The 18,376-nt window shown below is 46.6% G+C and overlaps 1 protein-coding gene across 2 annotated transcripts in view; it reads right to left on the bottom strand.

Moving 5' to 3' along the window:
- Positions 1–3,494: 3,494 nt before the first annotated feature.
- The window catches only part of bcor (BCL6 corepressor), a 33,842-nt gene continuing 18,960 nt past the window's right edge, over positions 3,495–18,376 (bottom strand). The window contains exons 8-14 of one of the 2 annotated variants that reach the window (XM_005935104.3): positions 16,895–17,214; positions 15,397–15,681; positions 8,629–8,795; positions 7,745–7,890; positions 5,804–5,881; positions 5,479–5,632; positions 3,495–5,393 (exon numbers count right to left, since the gene is read on the bottom strand). In XM_005935104.3, the coding sequence (XP_005935166.1) occupies positions 5,063–5,393; positions 5,479–5,632; positions 5,804–5,881; positions 7,745–7,890; positions 8,629–8,795; positions 15,397–15,681; positions 16,895–17,214 (1,481 nt within the window). In that variant the 3' untranslated portion in view covers positions 3,495–5,062. The remainder of the gene's footprint in view (positions 5,394–5,478; positions 5,633–5,803; positions 5,882–7,744; positions 7,891–8,628; positions 8,796–15,396; positions 15,682–16,894; positions 17,215–18,376) is intronic. The other variant, XM_005935105.3, reaches the window with a different exon arrangement.

Raw genomic sequence — 18,376 nt, 5'->3', positions numbered from 1 at the left:
GTGTGTGTGTGTGTGTGTCACTATACTTGTGGGGACCAACTGTCACTTATGGGGACCAAATGCCCATCCCCATGAGTTTGAAGGCATTTTTGAGGCTCAAAATGTGGTTTTAGTGTCAGGGTTACAATTAGGTTATGGTTAGGTTTAGAGGGTTAGAGTTAGGCATTCATTTTTCATGGTTAGGGTTAGGGTAAGATGCCAGGAAAAGCATTATGTCAATTAAATGTCCCCACTAAGATATGAAAATGAGTGTGAGTTGTGTGTTAACTACAGTTGGCAGTTCCTCATTTTCATCTACACGCCTTGAATTCTTAAGCTATGACTTGATCAGAGCATTTCATCGGGGAAAAAAAGACTGCAGAAAAGCTGGTGATAGCTCAGCACTTAAAAATGTATGGTAGAAGAAATGACATCGAAAGATGTTCAAAGAGAGGGAAATGGTTCTACAGCTGCACTTTGTCACCATTGTTGGGAATGCGGTGTAACCAGGGTCCAAATCAATGTAGTAACCAAAGCACACAAAACTTGCCAGTTGTGGATATGTTCAATCAGTATTTGACCTTTATCATTGTGGCCCTACTGGTTTGTTTAGAAGCTGGCACAAAGCAAAGCACACGCCTGTTTTCTGACTTGGCCTAAGGCGGTTCCGTATTTCCACACGTTCAGTGTTAAGTCGCCGTGATTTTATCCTTAAGTCTGAGGGCTGTGTCAAAATAAGATAACCGCTCCATCATCTCCAGAGATGATGATGCGGTGAAAAAAGTCATCTGGTATCCGTTATGCTGTCTTAATTCTAAAATGATTACAAATCGTTCCATGCAAAGCTCGAAAATCGAACCCAAGAAATGTCTGAGAGAAAACACGACTTTTCATAAGAATGCCGTGCCAAATAGAGAAAAAAAAATGACTGAGGGTTAAGTAAGAGCGTGTCAGAATTGTGCACAAGCTGAAGTGTGTCCATTTGCATCCCTGTAGATGTCAACAAGCCATCCAAATGCACTTTGACAGGAAAAGAAAAGTAGAATGCATGCAGAGTGGCACTCAGAAATGGCCCCCTGGTTGGTTTGCCTTTTAGTAAGAGTGGTAAGCTTTTCTTTCTGTCCTTTGTCAGGGTTGCAGTGGCTAAAAGACGTTTCAGCGCTGATTTATCGACACTGCAGATCAAATTTTATCACAACACTTGCTTGAGATTTTTCAGTTCCATAAATCAGTTAAATCATCAGACTATTTCTGGGAGCTCATTAATAATGGAGAAAAACCCCAAGATTCAGACATTACCAACTAAATCGAGCTGCACGCAACCGTTCATTTTTCAGTCTGCTTGGCTCCATTCTAATGAATTTTACTGACAATTAGGAAGAAACAAAGCCTTCACCGTGGGTGACGAGCATATCCACGCCGTATTCTGTGTCATCCCAATTTTTCCACTTAATAGTGCCCATAATAAGTGCTTATTAGAGGTTTATATTCAGAGACAAAGCCCTTATCTGCAATTACATCCTGCTGTTGAGTAAAGTGGGAAGTTAGTCAGAGTAGAGATCCTCTTGACACTGAGTTGTGACCCTCCTGCAACCTCTGCCTCAGGATATGACTCTTCAGAGTCTCAGCTGACAAACTAACGCCTTCAGCATCTAAATTAGCTGTCTGACAGACTCTGACACCTGACACGAGTCTGACACCTTTACCAGGATATCTGCAATGGGCCGTTTCCTCTCGACCTGCATGCAGAAAGCATTTCATCTCAGACTTTCCTCACCTAAGCAAAAGCAAGCAGTCACACTGAGCATTCTGAGTGATGTTGCTGGACTTAAAAAGAAGTCCTAAGATCATCTTATATCCCCACAATGATATTAGTTTGTCTTTATCTTTAACTTTGTCTGAAGAACTTGATTTGGTTTATGCTCATGTACTGCAATTTGCTGTTTCCATCCACAGCAGTCTGTCTATCCAGATATTTATTTCCTGAATGGATGTGTCGATGTTAATCTAAACATTTAGGTGATGTGGAAGTTGTGATGCAGACTGCAGATTGCTTCACTGTGGGGCTGTGGGCTAGTCCTACAAGTCCAGCAAACCCTGTAGCGTGCATGCAATCATTGCTTATCTAGTAGAGTGCACACAGCTGACAATTGCATTGCGTTTTTTTAAATATATTTTATATTTTGCCCGCAGCCCTGGATAGCAACTGTTATTCCTATACCGTAAAGGCGTCTGTGCAGTCTGTCAGAAATGCTCACCGAATGCTCAGATGCCTTAGGAAACCCCCTTTTTCCACACCTGTCTGACTTTCTGAAACTACCAATTTGACATTCACCACCTTCACTGGCTATTGGCCAACTGTGCAGGGGTTGGAAAGCAGCCAGAGTCTGAAGTGGTCTTCTTTTTGTTTTTGAACAAATTTACAGCATTTCTGTCTCTTTTCACATGGAGTGAAACATTATAAATATCTTCCAGGAGACAGTGGCAGAAAATGTTGTCTATTAAAACTCCAATAGCACGAGTCTAGCAAAAACAAAAACCTGCAGAGCCCAGACGAGATTTTGGGTCCCATCCCGGACCACTTGAGTAACAATATGCTGAAATGTTACCGTGGATTATTTGTTCAGTGACGCCAAACACGTGTTGCTCATTGCTACGGTAACTCCTGAGTGACAGCTGGCTTACAGTACGAAATAACACTATCAAACACAACCTCACCTTATCACCTGGCTCCAAACTGCTTAGCTGAAATATACATTTCCAGAATTATGTGCCACAGAAGCACAGCAGCACTACAAGACCTAAACATGTGAATAAAGTAACATATACGTGCTCTTGGAAAACTCCCACTGCACGTGCCTGTGGTGCTTCCCACTCTCGTTTTCGTGTTATGGAAGATGGACACTGTGGATTTAGAAAACATTTCTCAAACAATAGTAAATAGTGAATATATTTTGAACATATTGACATGACGGCATCACAGAGTTTCTGGAGATTTTGAAGCTGCTTATTCACAATGTGAATCTCCCATTTCAAATCTGGCCTGGTGACGATAGAGGCCATTGAAGTAAGTTGTCATGTTCAAGAAAACACATTAAGGTGATCAGAGCTTTGCGTCATGGAGCGTTATCCTGCTGGAAGATGGTGCACTGTGGTCATAAAGGGATGAACATGGTCAGCAACAATGTTTTCAGACCAAGTGCCGTTCCAACCTTTTGTTGTCCAGTTTTGTTAAGGCTGTGTGAACCGGAGCCTCAGATTCTTGGTCTTAGCTGACAGGAGTGGGAGCCGGTGTGGTCTTCTGCTGCTGTGGCCCATCTGCGTCAAGGTTAGACTTGTTGCGCATTCAGAAATGCTCTTCTGCATACTTTGGTTATAGTGTGTGGTTATTTGAGTAACTGTTGGCTTCGTATGAGCTGACCTCTGGCATCAACAAGGCATTTTCACCCAGAGAACTGCTGCTCACTTAATATTTTCTCTTTTACAAGCCATTCTAAGCATTTGTGTGGGAAAATCCCAGTAGAGCAGCACTTTCTGAAACTCTCAGACTAGTCTGTCTGGCACCAACAATGAGTCCAAGTTTAAAGTCACTTGTGTACAACAGTAGAGCTCTGTGGCACAAATGAATAGAAATCCGCAGCCTCAGTGATACTGCTCATTTGAAGGAGAACTTCATTGCTGATTTTGCTGATAGTAAGAAGATCATTAGGTGATTATTACCATTGAAAAAAACCCAAAGCTTTTAATTTGGCTAATCAAGTAATCAAATCATGACACACACTCACATATTGTGTTTTCCAATCCTGCCTTGATGCAGTCAAAAACCTCCTGGATTTCCATTAACATTAAAAAGCATCGGCACCCACACAAAAGTTGGGATTTAGAATTGAAGCCCCATTGAATGGGTGGCGTTTGCAGATTTATACACTAGAGGACGCAGCAAGCCAGCAGCTGTTCACCACATAGGCGGCAAAAGGGGAGTTGGCACATTGTTCTCTCAGGGTTGCAGCAATAAATTGCACCAAACCTACAATACTTAAAATTTCCAAGAGATGGCAATAGAGGATCGTGGTGGATCGCACTTCCATCAGGCACAGGAGTAATTACACACACAGATTGAAAACGACAGGGCCCCCATCACCGCTCAACTTCTCAGAATTCAAATGACTTCATGAATGACTTAACGAGGAGCAGGACACGTAGATCATCTTGCGGTTTGTATATTTATTTTAAAGCAACTTCGTTTGTAAAATATAAATACAAATTATGAGATATTTTAATTACAAAGTTAGAACAAAAAGAACAAACAAACCCAAAACAAAACAAAACTGGACACACCAAAAATTACCTTACTGCAGTAGCCTCCTTGTTATGTACAAGCTGTGCCAAGGGGTGAATATCAACATTATCTTAAAACTTTATTATACAATTTTGTAGTTTGCATGTTAAATTACAGACTAAACAGGAAGCAACATTTGAACATCCAGAAAAAAAACCCAAAAAACAACAACAACAGAAAAGCCCCTGAGGCTCAAGCGAGCACTAAAGTCTGAGGAGGGGATGGCTGGGGGGAGAAAAACAGGACATCATGTGCTTCCTATAAACACAAATACCACATTCAATAGCACAGCCTCGGTACTATTCTGTACAACTACACACATGCGCAATGTGCCGCGCGCTCACGCACGCCATCCAGTTGCTGACAACACGCTTACGCTCTGTTGCCATACAAAATCTTTCAGAGGGGCGTGTGAGCAAAAAAAAAAAAAAACTCTTGATATTATATATTTATTTATATATATATATATCTATATATTTATTTATACATATATTAATTTATAAAAATAAGACCATTATTAAGTCTATTGAGTCACAAATATATTGATCCTCAGTTAACAGAGGGAAATGTTTCAGCAGCCCATCAGCCAGTAGGTCAGTCCATCTGTACAGTGCACCAGTGCTGGTCCAGAGTCGGGCCGAAGCGCAGGAACTAAAGGTCAGGCTAAGGCATATCGTCATAACCCCTGCTCGGTTCTAAAGCAAACTGCAGTCGATAATGATCAAGGTTCAGTGGGTCAAAGGGTCAGGATGAGCCCAACTTTTCCACAGCCTTGATTTTGTCCTTGAGTTTGTCACCGGGGTGATCCCAGCGGTCGTCCAGAAACTCCAGCGTGGAGCCCAGCAGGGCTGCGAGCTCTGCGCTGTCTTCCACCAGGTCCAGCAGCTCCTTGCTGTCGGGATGGAAGCCCTCCAGCTCTTCTGGGCAGGAGAAGAGCTGGGACAGAGATGCTTGCCGGTAAAACTCCGCCTCCGCTACCGTCACCACCTCCATGTGAGGGAAGGCCTGCCGGAAACCGCGAGCGGACATCCGCAGCCGACGGAGCACATCAGAGAATAGCAGCCAGTTTTTTGGCCTGAAAGAGAATAATTAACAGACGTTTAGGAATTTAGGAAAAAACAGAGTTGAAAATGTAATCTGCTTTTGAGAATAATGCTCACCCCTGGGAGAGGGACACCTGGATGTTGTAGCAAGGCAAAAGAGGTCGGTCGGAGAACTCGAACTCAAACACCTCCCTTTTATCATCCTCATCTTCATCATCTGGACCTGGGGCGTCTGCTAAAATGTCATAGACACCGCCCTCTTCAGTAGACTCTGGACACAGAAAAAAGGAAAAGCACGGATCGTTTTTTAGTGAGCGTCAACATTACCATAAAGCTGCCTTGCCTAAAAGGGGCCAGTGCGACGTACAGACACTGATGATGTTTAAAAATAAAGACTTTGTAAGCACTAAAGGACACACGCAGAGTGCTGATCAGTACTCACCACACACAGCGCTGCCATAGAATTCCCAATAAAGCCCTGGGTCGTCATCTGAGCGGCCCTGAAGGTCGGCAAAATAATCTACGGACAGAGGAGAGGAGCGAAGCCTGTTATTCAAGAGCCAAAGCCCTGGGGACAGGCAACGAGGCAAATACAATTGCCCTTGGAGAATACAGCAGAAAAATGGATAAAGAGCGCAGGAAAAAAAAGAGGAGAGAAGGAGGAGGAGGGTGAGGGGGAGTGTCAAGAGAGAAAAGAGAAACAAACAGAGCAAATGTTTTTGGGGGGAGGAGGGGAGGACGGGAGGGCTGATGGTCAGGGGCCAGCGGCTCTACCACGGGGGAGGAGAGTGGCTGTCTCCGCTGGGTTAGAGCTGGCTCAGTGCAGAGCAGGCCTGCAGACTGCTGCCAGGAATCAAACAAGAACCACACACAGTCGCCGAGTGCGCACACACACACAGAGCGATGGAAACAAACAGGCAGAGGGAGCTGGATAAGCACACCCAGCGAGAGCAAAGTGTGTATTCAGCACATGCGCGCGCACGCACACACTTGCAGAGTGAGAGCTGGGCTTTGTGCCAGTGCTGAGGCGTGGGGCGTCTGGCGTGTGTTTGGAGGGATTAACGGCCTCCAGATGAGTGGGACCAGGTGGAGGGAGGGCAGCAATCGCTTGCACTCGCTCATTTTCTCCGGTGCTCGATCTCCCTGCCGACATCGATCCATCCACCCGCGTTCTCTTCAACATTCAGCACCAGCTTTCGCAGGCGTCTACCTACTCACATAAACCTCCTCCTGCCACCTGTTTTATTTTCGCCTCTGTTCCGCGATCGTCTCTCCTGCTCGCTACGAGCCCCCGAGTGTCTCTCAGGCAATAGCTTTTAACTAGTTCAGGTAATGCCAAGCAGCTGGCTACAGGGGAAACGTGAGCCTGTTTGTGTGTGTGTGTGTGTGTGCTTTCATTTCCTCCTCCTACTCCTGTGCACAGATTCGTGTTGACTCAACCCGAGTACAAACATCAAGCCCTCACAACACACACGTCAGACTGTAGCGTGGCAGCCTTGTGAAAAGACAGGCGCTCACATGCACACGTACAAAAGCAGAGTCTCTAGCCAGAGCAAAGCCCATTTCCGCACGTACGCTGAGCAAACACAGTTGCCGTTGCTAAGTAACCAGATAGAGGAGCTCAGAGGCAGCAGCACGCACCCTGGCGGGCTCAGACTCCCTGTCTAACAGGTGGTCGAGGGAGGAAGGGAGGGGGAGAGGAGGGGTAGGGAGGTCGCTGGAGGGGAGACGGGGATGACAGCGACGGACGTGTCGAGCTGTAGTTGGGAGGATTTGCGGAGGGGGCCTCACACCAACAGGTTGCACAGAGGTCAGAGCGCTGAAAGAACAGCAAACAGCGAACAAGCCAAGATGGGAGCTTTCGGGAACCGGGCTCGTGACCGATCTCTTTAACAGTTTACCCTTGCCTCACCTTTTGATGGCCACACTCCGGTGTGCCTTCTGGTTTTTGTTTTTTTGTGTGTGCGTGTGTGTTTTTTGAAAAAGAAATCCTTGCTTCGCGTTGGCTTTTATTTCCCTTTTCTAGCATTGCTGAGTTTTATGATCTGTGGTCAAAGGCACATTAATATTCAAATTTTGTGGCTTTTGCATTTCATTTTGTCTGCATGAGAGAAGAAACATTCTACCAACTTTAGCTCTTACTACACTGCGATTTTAATAAGGATCTTAAATTAGATATTAAGTAACCTTTTTTTTGTTAAGATCCGTTTTGTCTTTCTTCATATTGCAGATAATTCCTACATATGATGGCCTAACTCAGAAGGCTTTGTTTGCAAGCCATCTATCACACGTGCCAAAATGAGACTCAAATGTAAGAATCTGAAGTCAAGGACTCAGTTTAATGTCAATTTCTTTCTTTCATATGTAAGAAAATCACATTTACCAGTGAGGAAGCGCTCCATGCTGTCGCTGTGGGTCATCTTGAGAAGGCCACGGCCAGAATACGTTGCCAAGGTGGGGTCGGCGCCATAAGACAGCAGGACTCTCACCACGTCCAGGTGGTCGTTCTCCACGGCATCGTGAATCGGTCTACACACACAGGGAAGTAAGTTCGTTGATTAACTATTGGAGTGGTTTTCCAGGATGAGATTAGGGGGGAAATTGCATTTTGTATCATATCTTTACAAATACATATCAAATTAAAATTATAAGAGGGAAATGTCTTCTTTACCTTCTTCAGAAAATATTTTAAACTCGGATCTACATATCCTTCAAAATCTATGGATAAAATTTATACATGGTGTGGAGGATATTTTTGGGAATTCACTTCTGATCAAACTTACAAGAACGATCTATATTTTCCTTATTTAGATTTTCCCTAAACTCAGACGTAGCGAGACATAAAGTAAAATGAAATTCAGATTTATAAGACTACTGTTGTTCTTACTGCAGATGCTACAAATCTCAAAAGCAAAACTGCATGGGCAATACTCCTGTAAGACCTGAGCACAGTTTCTTAGAACAGACCCCCCAGTGTAAATTTTAATAACACTGCAATGAAAGTACTAGCCTTCCCTTTCCAAAAGTGCAGCTAATCAGCCAAATCACTGCTCTTGTACAATAATGTAAAATAAATCCCAGAAATTTTAGTTATGAGAAAGCTCGCGTCACTTTATTGATGGCCAAGCCCTGGTTTTCTTTATTCGGGAATTCATGTAAAACCAAAAAAAGAAAATCCCTACATTTCTGCATTTTCCTAAGAGGGGTGTTTATGTAACCGTTGGTGTTTGTGATCGAGTGTGCACGTGCATGAAAGAGTTCGTTTACCTGGTGCCGTCCTGAGCGCTGCAGTTGATGTCAGCCCCGTAATCCAGAAGGTGTTGGACTATGGTGAGCCAGCCGCGGGCGCATGCCTCGTGGAGCGCGCAGTAACCGGCGTAATCTCTGTGATTCACCTCACACACTCTGTTCTCCAGACAGTACAGCACAACCTCCTAAAAAAATTTTTAAAAAAAAGAGCCAACAAAGAGAGCAGGGCTTAGTGTGTGAGCATCTGCGAAGCAAACACTGCGAGAGCAGCCACACAAGTCAGATGCATGCGCAAACAGTCCTTCCCTTTACGGTTCCTGAGGGAGAAAAATGAAGGAAAGGAGGAACTGAGTGTGTTTCCTGTGCTGGACAAACATACACGCTCGCACACAAATGCTCCATAATACTGGAGCTGGCGCCAAACACATCGAGGAGACCAAGTGTGACTCAACTGTATTTAGCCTGCCAGATTCTCCTCATGCACGTGTGTGTGTGTGTGTGTGTGTGTGTGTGTGTGTGTGTGTGTGTGTGTGGGGCATGGTTGGGCCTGGACGCTGCTGTGGCAGCCAGTTACAATGGCTGGGCTCTGAACACAGCATAATGGAAGCGGAACAAAGAGATTTGATAGCGCCGCTCAAGAGCTGGAAGCGTTTTCTCTGGTCTAGGGCTGTGACAGTTGGAGGTCCAGCACTAAGTAGTCAGACTGGTTTTTATTGGACTGGAGCAGCGTCTGCTGCCATTAAACAGAGACGAGCCAGAGAGACAGAAAGCAGCCTAAAAGTGTGTCGATACAGGGCCCGTTCGAGTCAGACAAGTGTGCTTTTTTTTTGTTAGTTTGTGCCCTGTTGGATAGGCAACTTAGTGTGGCACTGGCTATTACTAGTATTTGTAAACCCAAATAGATATATCCAGACGTTAAAATAGCTTTGAAATCCAATATGTCCTTAAATTCGCATTAAAAGAATAGTTTTGTGACCACGAGTGGCCCGTCTCCACGACACCAGTAAATTGTCCTTTCACTTTTGAGCCTGTGAAAATGGAAATGTCACGTAGAAATATAGAAAAAAAAAATAGCTTGAACTCATTAACATTAACACAATATTTGTCTTAAAACCCCTTGAATTAAAGCTGCATACATTTACATCTTTATTGCTATATTTCATATCAATTGTAGTGGTATATAGAAGCAAAATTATATATATAGATTTTTTAAACTTATGGATCCAACTGTAACCACACACACACACACACACACACACACACACACACACACAACCACACACACACACACACACACACACACACACACGACTCTTATATCCAGACACATTCATACCCTGTCCTGCTGACAGTCCTGTGCCGAGGGGAGCAGAGCTGCTCATCTGAACCTGGGAAATGACTCCAAACTTCCATTTCTATGCTAATTCTAGGCTGCCATCTAGTCCAAGTGTTTATCTCTCTCTCACTCGCGCTTTCAGAACAGGGTGGCTGGAGGGAGGAAGAGGGAAGGAAAGGCAAGCGGAGAGAGAAAACAGACTGACAGAGGGACGAGCAGAGGGTTAGAGAGGACGCGGAACGGGACAGACGAGAGGCAACACCCCGACAGATGACAGATAAATGAATCTGTGGATGAAATCTGCCGGGGCAGTCCTCTGGGCTGCAGCTGATAATAACAAGAGATGAAGGGGTGGTGGGTGGCGGTGTGAAAACGGGGAGGGGTGAAAAGAGTGATAGAGCGAGCGATCGGACGAGCCAGAGAGGCGGGAGAGATAATGGAGAAAGAGAAGGAAGAGGGAAAGCAGGCAAGGAAGAAGTGCAAAATAAAAAGAGGGAGAGAGAGAAATGAGGGAAGGTGGAGAGACGCTCCAACTGGTTTTCTTTCACTGCCAACGCTCTGTTTGCCTGCTGGAGAGAGATTCAGGAGCACTGTGCTCAAGCTCCCCTCTGGGGGATTCCACTTGCTGTGTGTGTGTGTGTGTGTGTGTGTGTGTGTGTGTGTGTGTGTGTGTGTGTGTGTGTGTGTGTGCGCGCGCGCGTGAGTGAATGAGAGCAAGTGTTAGAGAGACTGACGGGTAGAGAGTGTTGATATGCAGCTTTCCTCGGTCTGTGTCTGTGCGCTTGTGTGCCTTTTTGTGTGTGGCTGTGGAGGAGGCGTAGCGCTAAACCTCCGGAGCCGTGTTTAATATCGCTGGGAGAGAGCGAGGAGCTTAGCATGAGAGCCCCGGCTTCCCGCCAGACAGACACACACACGCACTCCTCCGCAGTAAAATGAGACACCCCTCCCCTCCTCCTCCTCTCGCTCTTTCGCTCCGTCCTCTAATCTCCCTCTCTAGAATGCTTCCCTGCGCTCGCCTGCAATCAATGCATCACTCAGACATTTAACCCCTCGCGGCTCGCAGAGTCCTCGCATACAGCACATGTGGTCATGTCGAGATGAATCACGTGCGCAGATGCACGAGTGGCTTTCCTTTGAATGATGAAGTCTAGGCAGCAAAGTTTGTGCGTGCTCAGAAAAGTGAAATGTGCGGATGATTGAGTGCATGTGTAAAGTGTGCGTGAAAGCCCGGCCCTCCTAGAATGGCACCGCTGGAGGGAGACGGGAAGCCTCAGTATGCAACTACTCATGATGTCAGTCAGACTTAATCTCACACTCAGCCACACATATGCCATTTAAGCCAACTTAAAAAGAAGAATGAAAAACAGGAGGATGTCCCATTCTCATCGGTAACCTGCACATTAAAGCTTCTCCACAGGTGTCTTTTAAATGGGTACGTCCACACTAATCCAGTTTCATTTTAAAACTTATGCTTTCACATCCGCTGTCCAAAATCTTCGGCCGGTTTAGGAGCCCCGAAAATAAACCTATGGAAGCTCTGCTGACCCAACCTTTGTGAAAATAATGAGATATTGTTTTAATCTGGACAAACAATGATAACGCAACACCCGCGTTCACTGATCAAACCATAACAGCTAAGCTTGCGTACTTTTCTTTTGAGGTCGTCCTTCTTGTGCCAATGCCAGTGGCTTTTACTAACGATGAAAAATGGTCCTGCCACTGTCCTTACATTTTCTCTGTAACACCGCAAAGTCTGTTTTGGTTTTCTCGTTGCCGCTTCTACCTTCCACCTCGTTGGTAGTCCAGGTGGAAAAAACGAAACCTTGTCTTGAATTTCGTCAATCCTGTTGTGCCGTTGCCTGCTGCACATGCATACCCTGTGGTATGCGAATGGTCTTGTAATAACCGTTTACAGTTGTGTTATTGTTTACCATATTCTGTATATTAGACATAGACGGCCCACAATTTTTTGCTAATAACCAGCAGGGGGCGACTCGTCTCGTTTCAGTCGAGTTGTACTGAATCCTCAGACCCTCATGCTAACCGTCTGATGATGAAATTTACGTCAAGTCCCAAGCAGACTCGGAAATATAACCCCTGCTTTATGCTTCTTTGAAGTCCACCACTTTGTGAGCATGCGTAGCTGCTGCACTGTAATGTAAATTCTCCTTGCAGTCACCAAAAGCAGGTAGACGCAGACGTCCCCACGGAACTTCACACTCACCGTCTGATGATGAAATTTACATTACTTGGACCCAAGCAGGCTTGTGGATACGGGAAGCATAATCCTTTGTCACTCAGAGATTAGTAGCTATTGGTATTTCGTTGGATCAGAAGATGACAGAGTGCAAATGTAAGTTTGCAAAAAACGTTGATGTTACGTCCGAAGCTAGTTAGCAATCTTTTGCTAACTAGCTCTAGTTAGCAAGCGATACTGCTACTACCCAACAACATGATGGTGCGAACCCGCCAAAGCAGTTGTCATAGCTAGCTGGCCTGCGACGAGTAAGCTAACGACCCTAACGACCTCAGCTTAAAATTGTTTAGTTAAAGAGATGTGCAGTATTAGTCTGTTTAATGAAATGCAATACAGTTAGTGTGATAACGTGTTAAATTTTGGACTTTTTGGTCTGTAGTTCCATCAAAGGTCAGCACTGTCGGGACTGCTTGCCATCGGTCAAAGCTGAACTTTAAGTCACTGTGGATGTACTTTACCACAAAAACCACTGATCACAGTGATTTCATTTTCCAAGTTTTTCCATCACGCTTTCTGGTCCAACTACGCACTTAAAATGCAATCCAGTTTTTTCCTCTTTGCTTGGATCATACATGGATTTGAGGAGAAAAATCAGAAGCGATTCATGGGGAGAATAAATGACAGATTGCACCTTTATCTGAGCTTTCAATGGGCAGAGAGCTGAGGGGCCCCGAGCCCCAGCACTAGAGGGATGAAGACATCCGCAGAATCTCTGCTCATTACCATTTCAAATGCTCAGAGAGCGAGGGAGAGCGAGAGAATAAAAGGGGAGTGAGGGAGGAAGGAAGAGAGAGAGAGAAAGAGAGAGAGAGTGGGCTTTCATGTGCAGAGGCACGGATTGCAAAACTAAATGAACGTGAAATATGCACAGTGCCGGCCCGGGCAGCGAGAACAGCACGGAGAAGTGCATGTGTGCTAAAATCGCATGCATGAGGTGATTCTGCATCCTGCATGTGCCGATTTACACACAAACACACACACAAAAAAGGTGCAGCGGTGTATTTAATGGCTTGTGCGTGCATGAGGAGACACTGAATTTGCATGTGCAGGTCTATGTGGGTGTGCGATAGCGAACGCCGAGAGTCGCCTTGTCTGTGTGGCATATGGAGAAGAAACATGTCAGGATGCCTGTGCATGTGCTTACTGGGTCAGAACGTGCGTGTGTGCGTGAGCGCACGTATTCCGTCGCATGCTCATAATCGGCATGTGAGCTGTGTTCGTGTGCGTGCCTCCGTCTCACAGGCCCTCATATCTCTCTGCCTGCATGTGATAAGCCCAGAGCTCGCGGCGCTTAAACACCAGCGTGAGACAAGCGCTGTACGCATCTACAGGCTTGTATGCAAGTGTGTGTGTGTGTGTGTGTGTGTGTTAGGCCTTATGCATAGTTGGTGTGTGTGTTCCTGAGCACGTCCTTGTGTGTGCATGTGTGGGAGCCCCAGGGGCCTGCCCCAGGCTTATCGCACACAGGCAGTGAGAGACGAGCTTCCTGAGAGAGAGAGAGAGAGAGAGAGAGAGAGAGAGAGAGAAAGAAAGGGTGGGAGAGAGGGGGTTGTTTGCGCAGCGGTCAGCGCCTTGTTTGTGTAGTCTCAGGTTTTCTCCTCCCTCCTCCTTCATTCCCTCTCCACATGCAGAGCGCAGGAAGGGAAAAATGCGAAGGGGGAATGAAAAAAAAAAAAGAAGGAGAGGGAGGGAAAAAAAACGTTCGAGAGAGACGCATAAATCAGAGAGACGAGCCAGCTTCTCTCCAGCACGGCTGACTGAACCCTGCTGCTGCGCTGCACCCTGTTCGTGCGCGTGTATCTGTGTGTGTGAGAGTGTGTGTGTGTGAGTGAGAGAGAGCGAGCGAGCCAGAGAGAAAAACAGCCGCCGCCACTGCTAACCACAGTCACCACGGCACATTAGAGGGCCATTAGAACGCGATTATACTCCCAGTGCTTACCTCTCATTCACACTCTCGCTCTCTCCCATTCAGACTCACACACATAATCACTGACACACACACACACGCGCGCGCACGTACCTCATCATCATAAACGTGTCCAAACACACACACAACCATAAAGCAACTCATGAATGAGCAACAAAAGAAACCCACACCTATTTACAGTTTCTGAGAAGATTCCTCTGCTGGTGATAAAAATTATCACGCACGCACACAGGCGGCATCAAAGGAGATACCGAAGGAGTGGACACGCATACAGGCGCCCACACACACACACACACACACACACACACACACACACTGAGAGAGCAGGAATCCGCAGCTCAAGTAGCATTAAAACTACTCAGATCAATAAATCAATTTGTAACATCTGTCAACAAGGGGGAGAAACGTTTAGGCTCGCGAAGAGAAACACGGGGGATGAGGGAGAACGAGAGAGCGGGCCATCCAACTTTAATTAAAAGCTTTCGGAGCAATGGGAGTTGCGAGAGAGCGAGAAAGAGTCGGTAAAATATACACAAGTCTCATTCTTTCTTGCGTGTGGGGAGAATGAGAGGATCTGGTTTAGGAGCAAATGATCGGCGGCAAAGAAAAAAAAATCTCCCGATGCTACGGAGAGGCAGCGAGCATCAGTCTGCGCATAATGATCCCACCGATCCCCTCATGCTGCCTGCGCGTGCTCGTTTCTGTGCGTGTGTGCGCGCCGGGGTGTGTGTCACACTTCGCCTCACGGAAAATTAATGAGATGTGAGAGCGGAGCGAGGCGAGAAGAGGGGAGGCTGTGTGTGTGTGTGTGTGTGCGCACACTTGTGGGGAAGAGGAGGGGTGCCAACGACAATCTGAGTCACAAAGAGAGGAAGAGAAAGAGAGCGCTGAGAGGAAAGGGGGGGAGGGAGAGAGCGGAAACCTGAGAGAGAGAAAGAGTAGAGCGGGCGAGCCGAAAAGATGGAGCATGTGAAGTAGAAATCGCGAGTGAGGGCGAAATAGGAGGAAATCATACAAGAAGGAAGAAGAGGAAGAATAGGACAGATGAAAGAAGAATCTCAAAAACTCTGAGAAGGAAAAAAAAAAAAAGAGTAAAGCGACGTCTGGCAGAGTCACAGACAGGAACAAAGTAGGTGGAGAAAATGAGCTCAATTTAAGAAGGGAGAGAGAAAGCGAGAGATTTGGAAAAGACAAAGTCTGAGGGTGTAAATTGCGAAGAGAGAAAGCAGATAAGAAGGGAGGATGACTTCGACTGAAGCCTATTACCTCGTAGCCCAGTCGCGCTGCTCTCTGAAGGAGCGTCTCCCCGGCGTTCTTGTTCACAATCAGCCGACGAGCCTCTGGCGGGATCGGACGCACCACGGAGGGCTCGGCAGGGGGGGTTCTGTGCAAGCCCGCCGGCTCTGGTGGAACACCGCCCGCTCTGTCATTAGCCTGGAGCTGCAGGGAGGGTGGACAGAGCGCGGTGGGGGAGCAGGGCTTGACTGGAGAGCAGGGATAATGATTAGGAGAAGCGGCTCTCTTCCTCGGAGCGCTGCACTGCTCACTCAGCTGAGGAGAGAGTGAGAGATGGGGAGAGAGCGTTACAGTCCCTGCCACGAAGCAGACGGGACATTCACAGACACACACGAGCATCCAAGGGGACAGGGATGAGACTACGCACACACGCACGGAGGGAAATTAAAATGTGCATCCATGCACAGGAAATGATATCCACTTTTTTAAATAAGTTAAAAGGAGAATCAATTAAAAAGGTGGTTTAAGTATTCGAATCAGGGCCCAAAATTCATACTGAAATTTGAAGCTCAAATCTGTTCTTAAGCCATGTGTTTAGACCCCCCCACCCCACTTATCCTCACATGACTTCCAAACTACCTCTTTAACAGCATACCTACTGTATATATACACACTCAGATTGATTTTTTATCAACAACATCTGTGTTTATATATGACTATTGTGTCTGGGAGATACGCTATGCATCGCTGAAAACACACACACACACTCACACACAAAGCTTTCACGCCGAGTGTTCACGCCCTAAAACAGTGCAGGTTGGCACGCCACTTTTCTTTAACTGCTAAACCAACAGAGCCCTCTGAACACAACACACGAGAGAGGGAGTTGCCTGCTTGAGTGTGTGCGTGTCTGACTGAGTGTGTGCGAACACTGCGAGCCCTCTCAGTGGAATTCCATGTCGAAGCAGCTGTCAGGCTGAGGAGGAGCAGGGGAGGAGAGCAGCACGGGCGGAAAACGACTCGCCTTCTTTTTTCTTTTTTTTTTTCCCCTCAATTTTTCCCCCGTGCTCTCCCCCCTCCCTCCTCCTTTTGAACTCGGCGTTTCAAACGCTCAGTCGTAGCTGCCACATTCCTCATTGTGCGAGTGCGAGAAAGTGTGCGTGTGTGTAGCTTTGTGTTCAGGAGTGAGTGTGATATATAATTGCTCCAGGGTTTTTGAATGCTTGCGAACACGCAGACACTCGCACCCCTGTCTCTCACCTAGCTACACACACACACACAAAAAGATGACACGCGTTCGACAATTAAGGCCAGAGACACAAACACATGCACGCGGGGCCCTCCGCAGGGAGCCGCTGAGGGCGCGGGGAGGTCAAAGCTCCAGCAGTCCTCTAAACATTGTAAACATACTTCCTTCCTCAGTCCCTCCTTCCCGTCCCCAGCTGCATAATCAGAGGCGCCAACAGGCATACTGAAACAGAGTCTGCCGCTGCAAACATCCAGACGCCTGCGTCTTGGTCGCACTCACCTTGTCATCCTCAGCTTTTCCCAGCTCAGTCCCGCAACGCTGGCCCGGGCTGCTGGCGGCTGCCTCTTTCCTTTTCTCCCTCTCCCGCTCCCTCTGGCTGGTGTGTTTGGTCTTGCACGGCCGCTTGCCCTTGGGTTTGTCCGTGTCACTATGGCGACGGACCTTGAGGGGAGGGGTGCCTCCCACGGACTGCTCTGGGGCCGGAGAGGGGGGGCCCCTCCTGGACTCCTTGAGGCCACGGTCACCTGAGAAGGGGTTCGGCGGGTGCGCTCTGTCCTTCAGCTGGCTGGGGGGGAGGGGAGCGACGGCAGCAGCTACTCCTGGAGAAGGAAAAGAGGAAGGCAGAGTGAGCGAGTGCGAGGATAGGAAAGTATTGCAAGGCCATCTCTCACCCTCTGTTGGTTTATTAATGAGCACACAGAGCTGTCTGGGAGCACAGCATGCCTGCTCGCCCAGGGAAAAAAAAAAATTATAAATAAAAAACACACACTCTCGCACGCAAGCTCGCATAAACACCACTATAGTGATTCCTGTGCACTTCTTCACTGCAGCAAGGACACGGCTAGGAGTAATCTCCTTAAACAAATGTGGCACTGTCTGGTTTCAGCCTCTTATAGTACATATTTACACAAAAATAAAAAAGCTGCCCTTGAAACCTCAATGTCGAAAAGCTTATTGGAAATACATTTGCTCCTAAGGATCGTTGCAAATCCGCTTTAATCTACTTCGCGATCTGGTCTAGGTCTGATTTCTGCTGCGGTACAACTTTTAGAATAACAATTTAATAACAGCAATTTGTTGCAGAGACAACAGCTTTTTACAATGCAATATCCTTAACAGGCAGATTTATGCATTTCGTGTGATTGGTGGTTTTCTGAAGGGGAAAAAAAAAGAAAAAAAACAACACACAGATAGACACAGTGGAATAACCACAGTCATTATCAACACAACCGTTGTCACAGTCATGAGAGGTGAGAGGTAATTAAATAAATATATATTATTTTAAAAAAAAGAACGAAAAAAAAAAGAATCAGTGCCCAGTAATGGTCTGTGGTTTGTACAGAAAAATACTCAAACCCTCTTCTGCTTTATTCACTTCCTTTAATCTCTCCACTGCTCTTTTATTCTCTCTTCTGCCTCGGAGACGCCATTTTGCGTTTCTCATAAGGGAAAGCCCTGGCTTTAGTAAGACCCCTCTACCTCACACACCCAACAAAGGGGAAAGAAAAAGAAAATCATTGATCACACATTAGTCACACTCCACCTGCCCACACATACCTCCACCAGCCACTTCCCCTCATTTGCTTTTTAATCGTCCTCACAGAGACCCCGCTGTAGATCAGCTGAACATGAAAGAAAAAGCCTAAATCTATGCGCACCGGGAGGGTGGTGAGAGGCATTTTATCTTGTGGTTCTCTGCGTCCCCCTTTTTTTTTTGATTCCTCAAGCCTTTACCCTGGCAAGAGGAAGAATCCCCCCCCC

This window comes from Haplochromis burtoni, unplaced genomic scaffold, assembly GCF_018398535.1.
Source record: "Haplochromis burtoni strain Fernald_Lab_line unplaced genomic scaffold, NCSU_Asbu1 Contig_75, whole genome shotgun sequence".
Lineage (NCBI taxonomy): Eukaryota > Metazoa > Chordata > Actinopteri > Cichliformes > Cichlidae > Haplochromis > Haplochromis burtoni.
The sequence above is the reverse complement of the archived record's forward strand: the minus strand, read 5'-3'. Positions and strand labels throughout refer to the sequence as shown.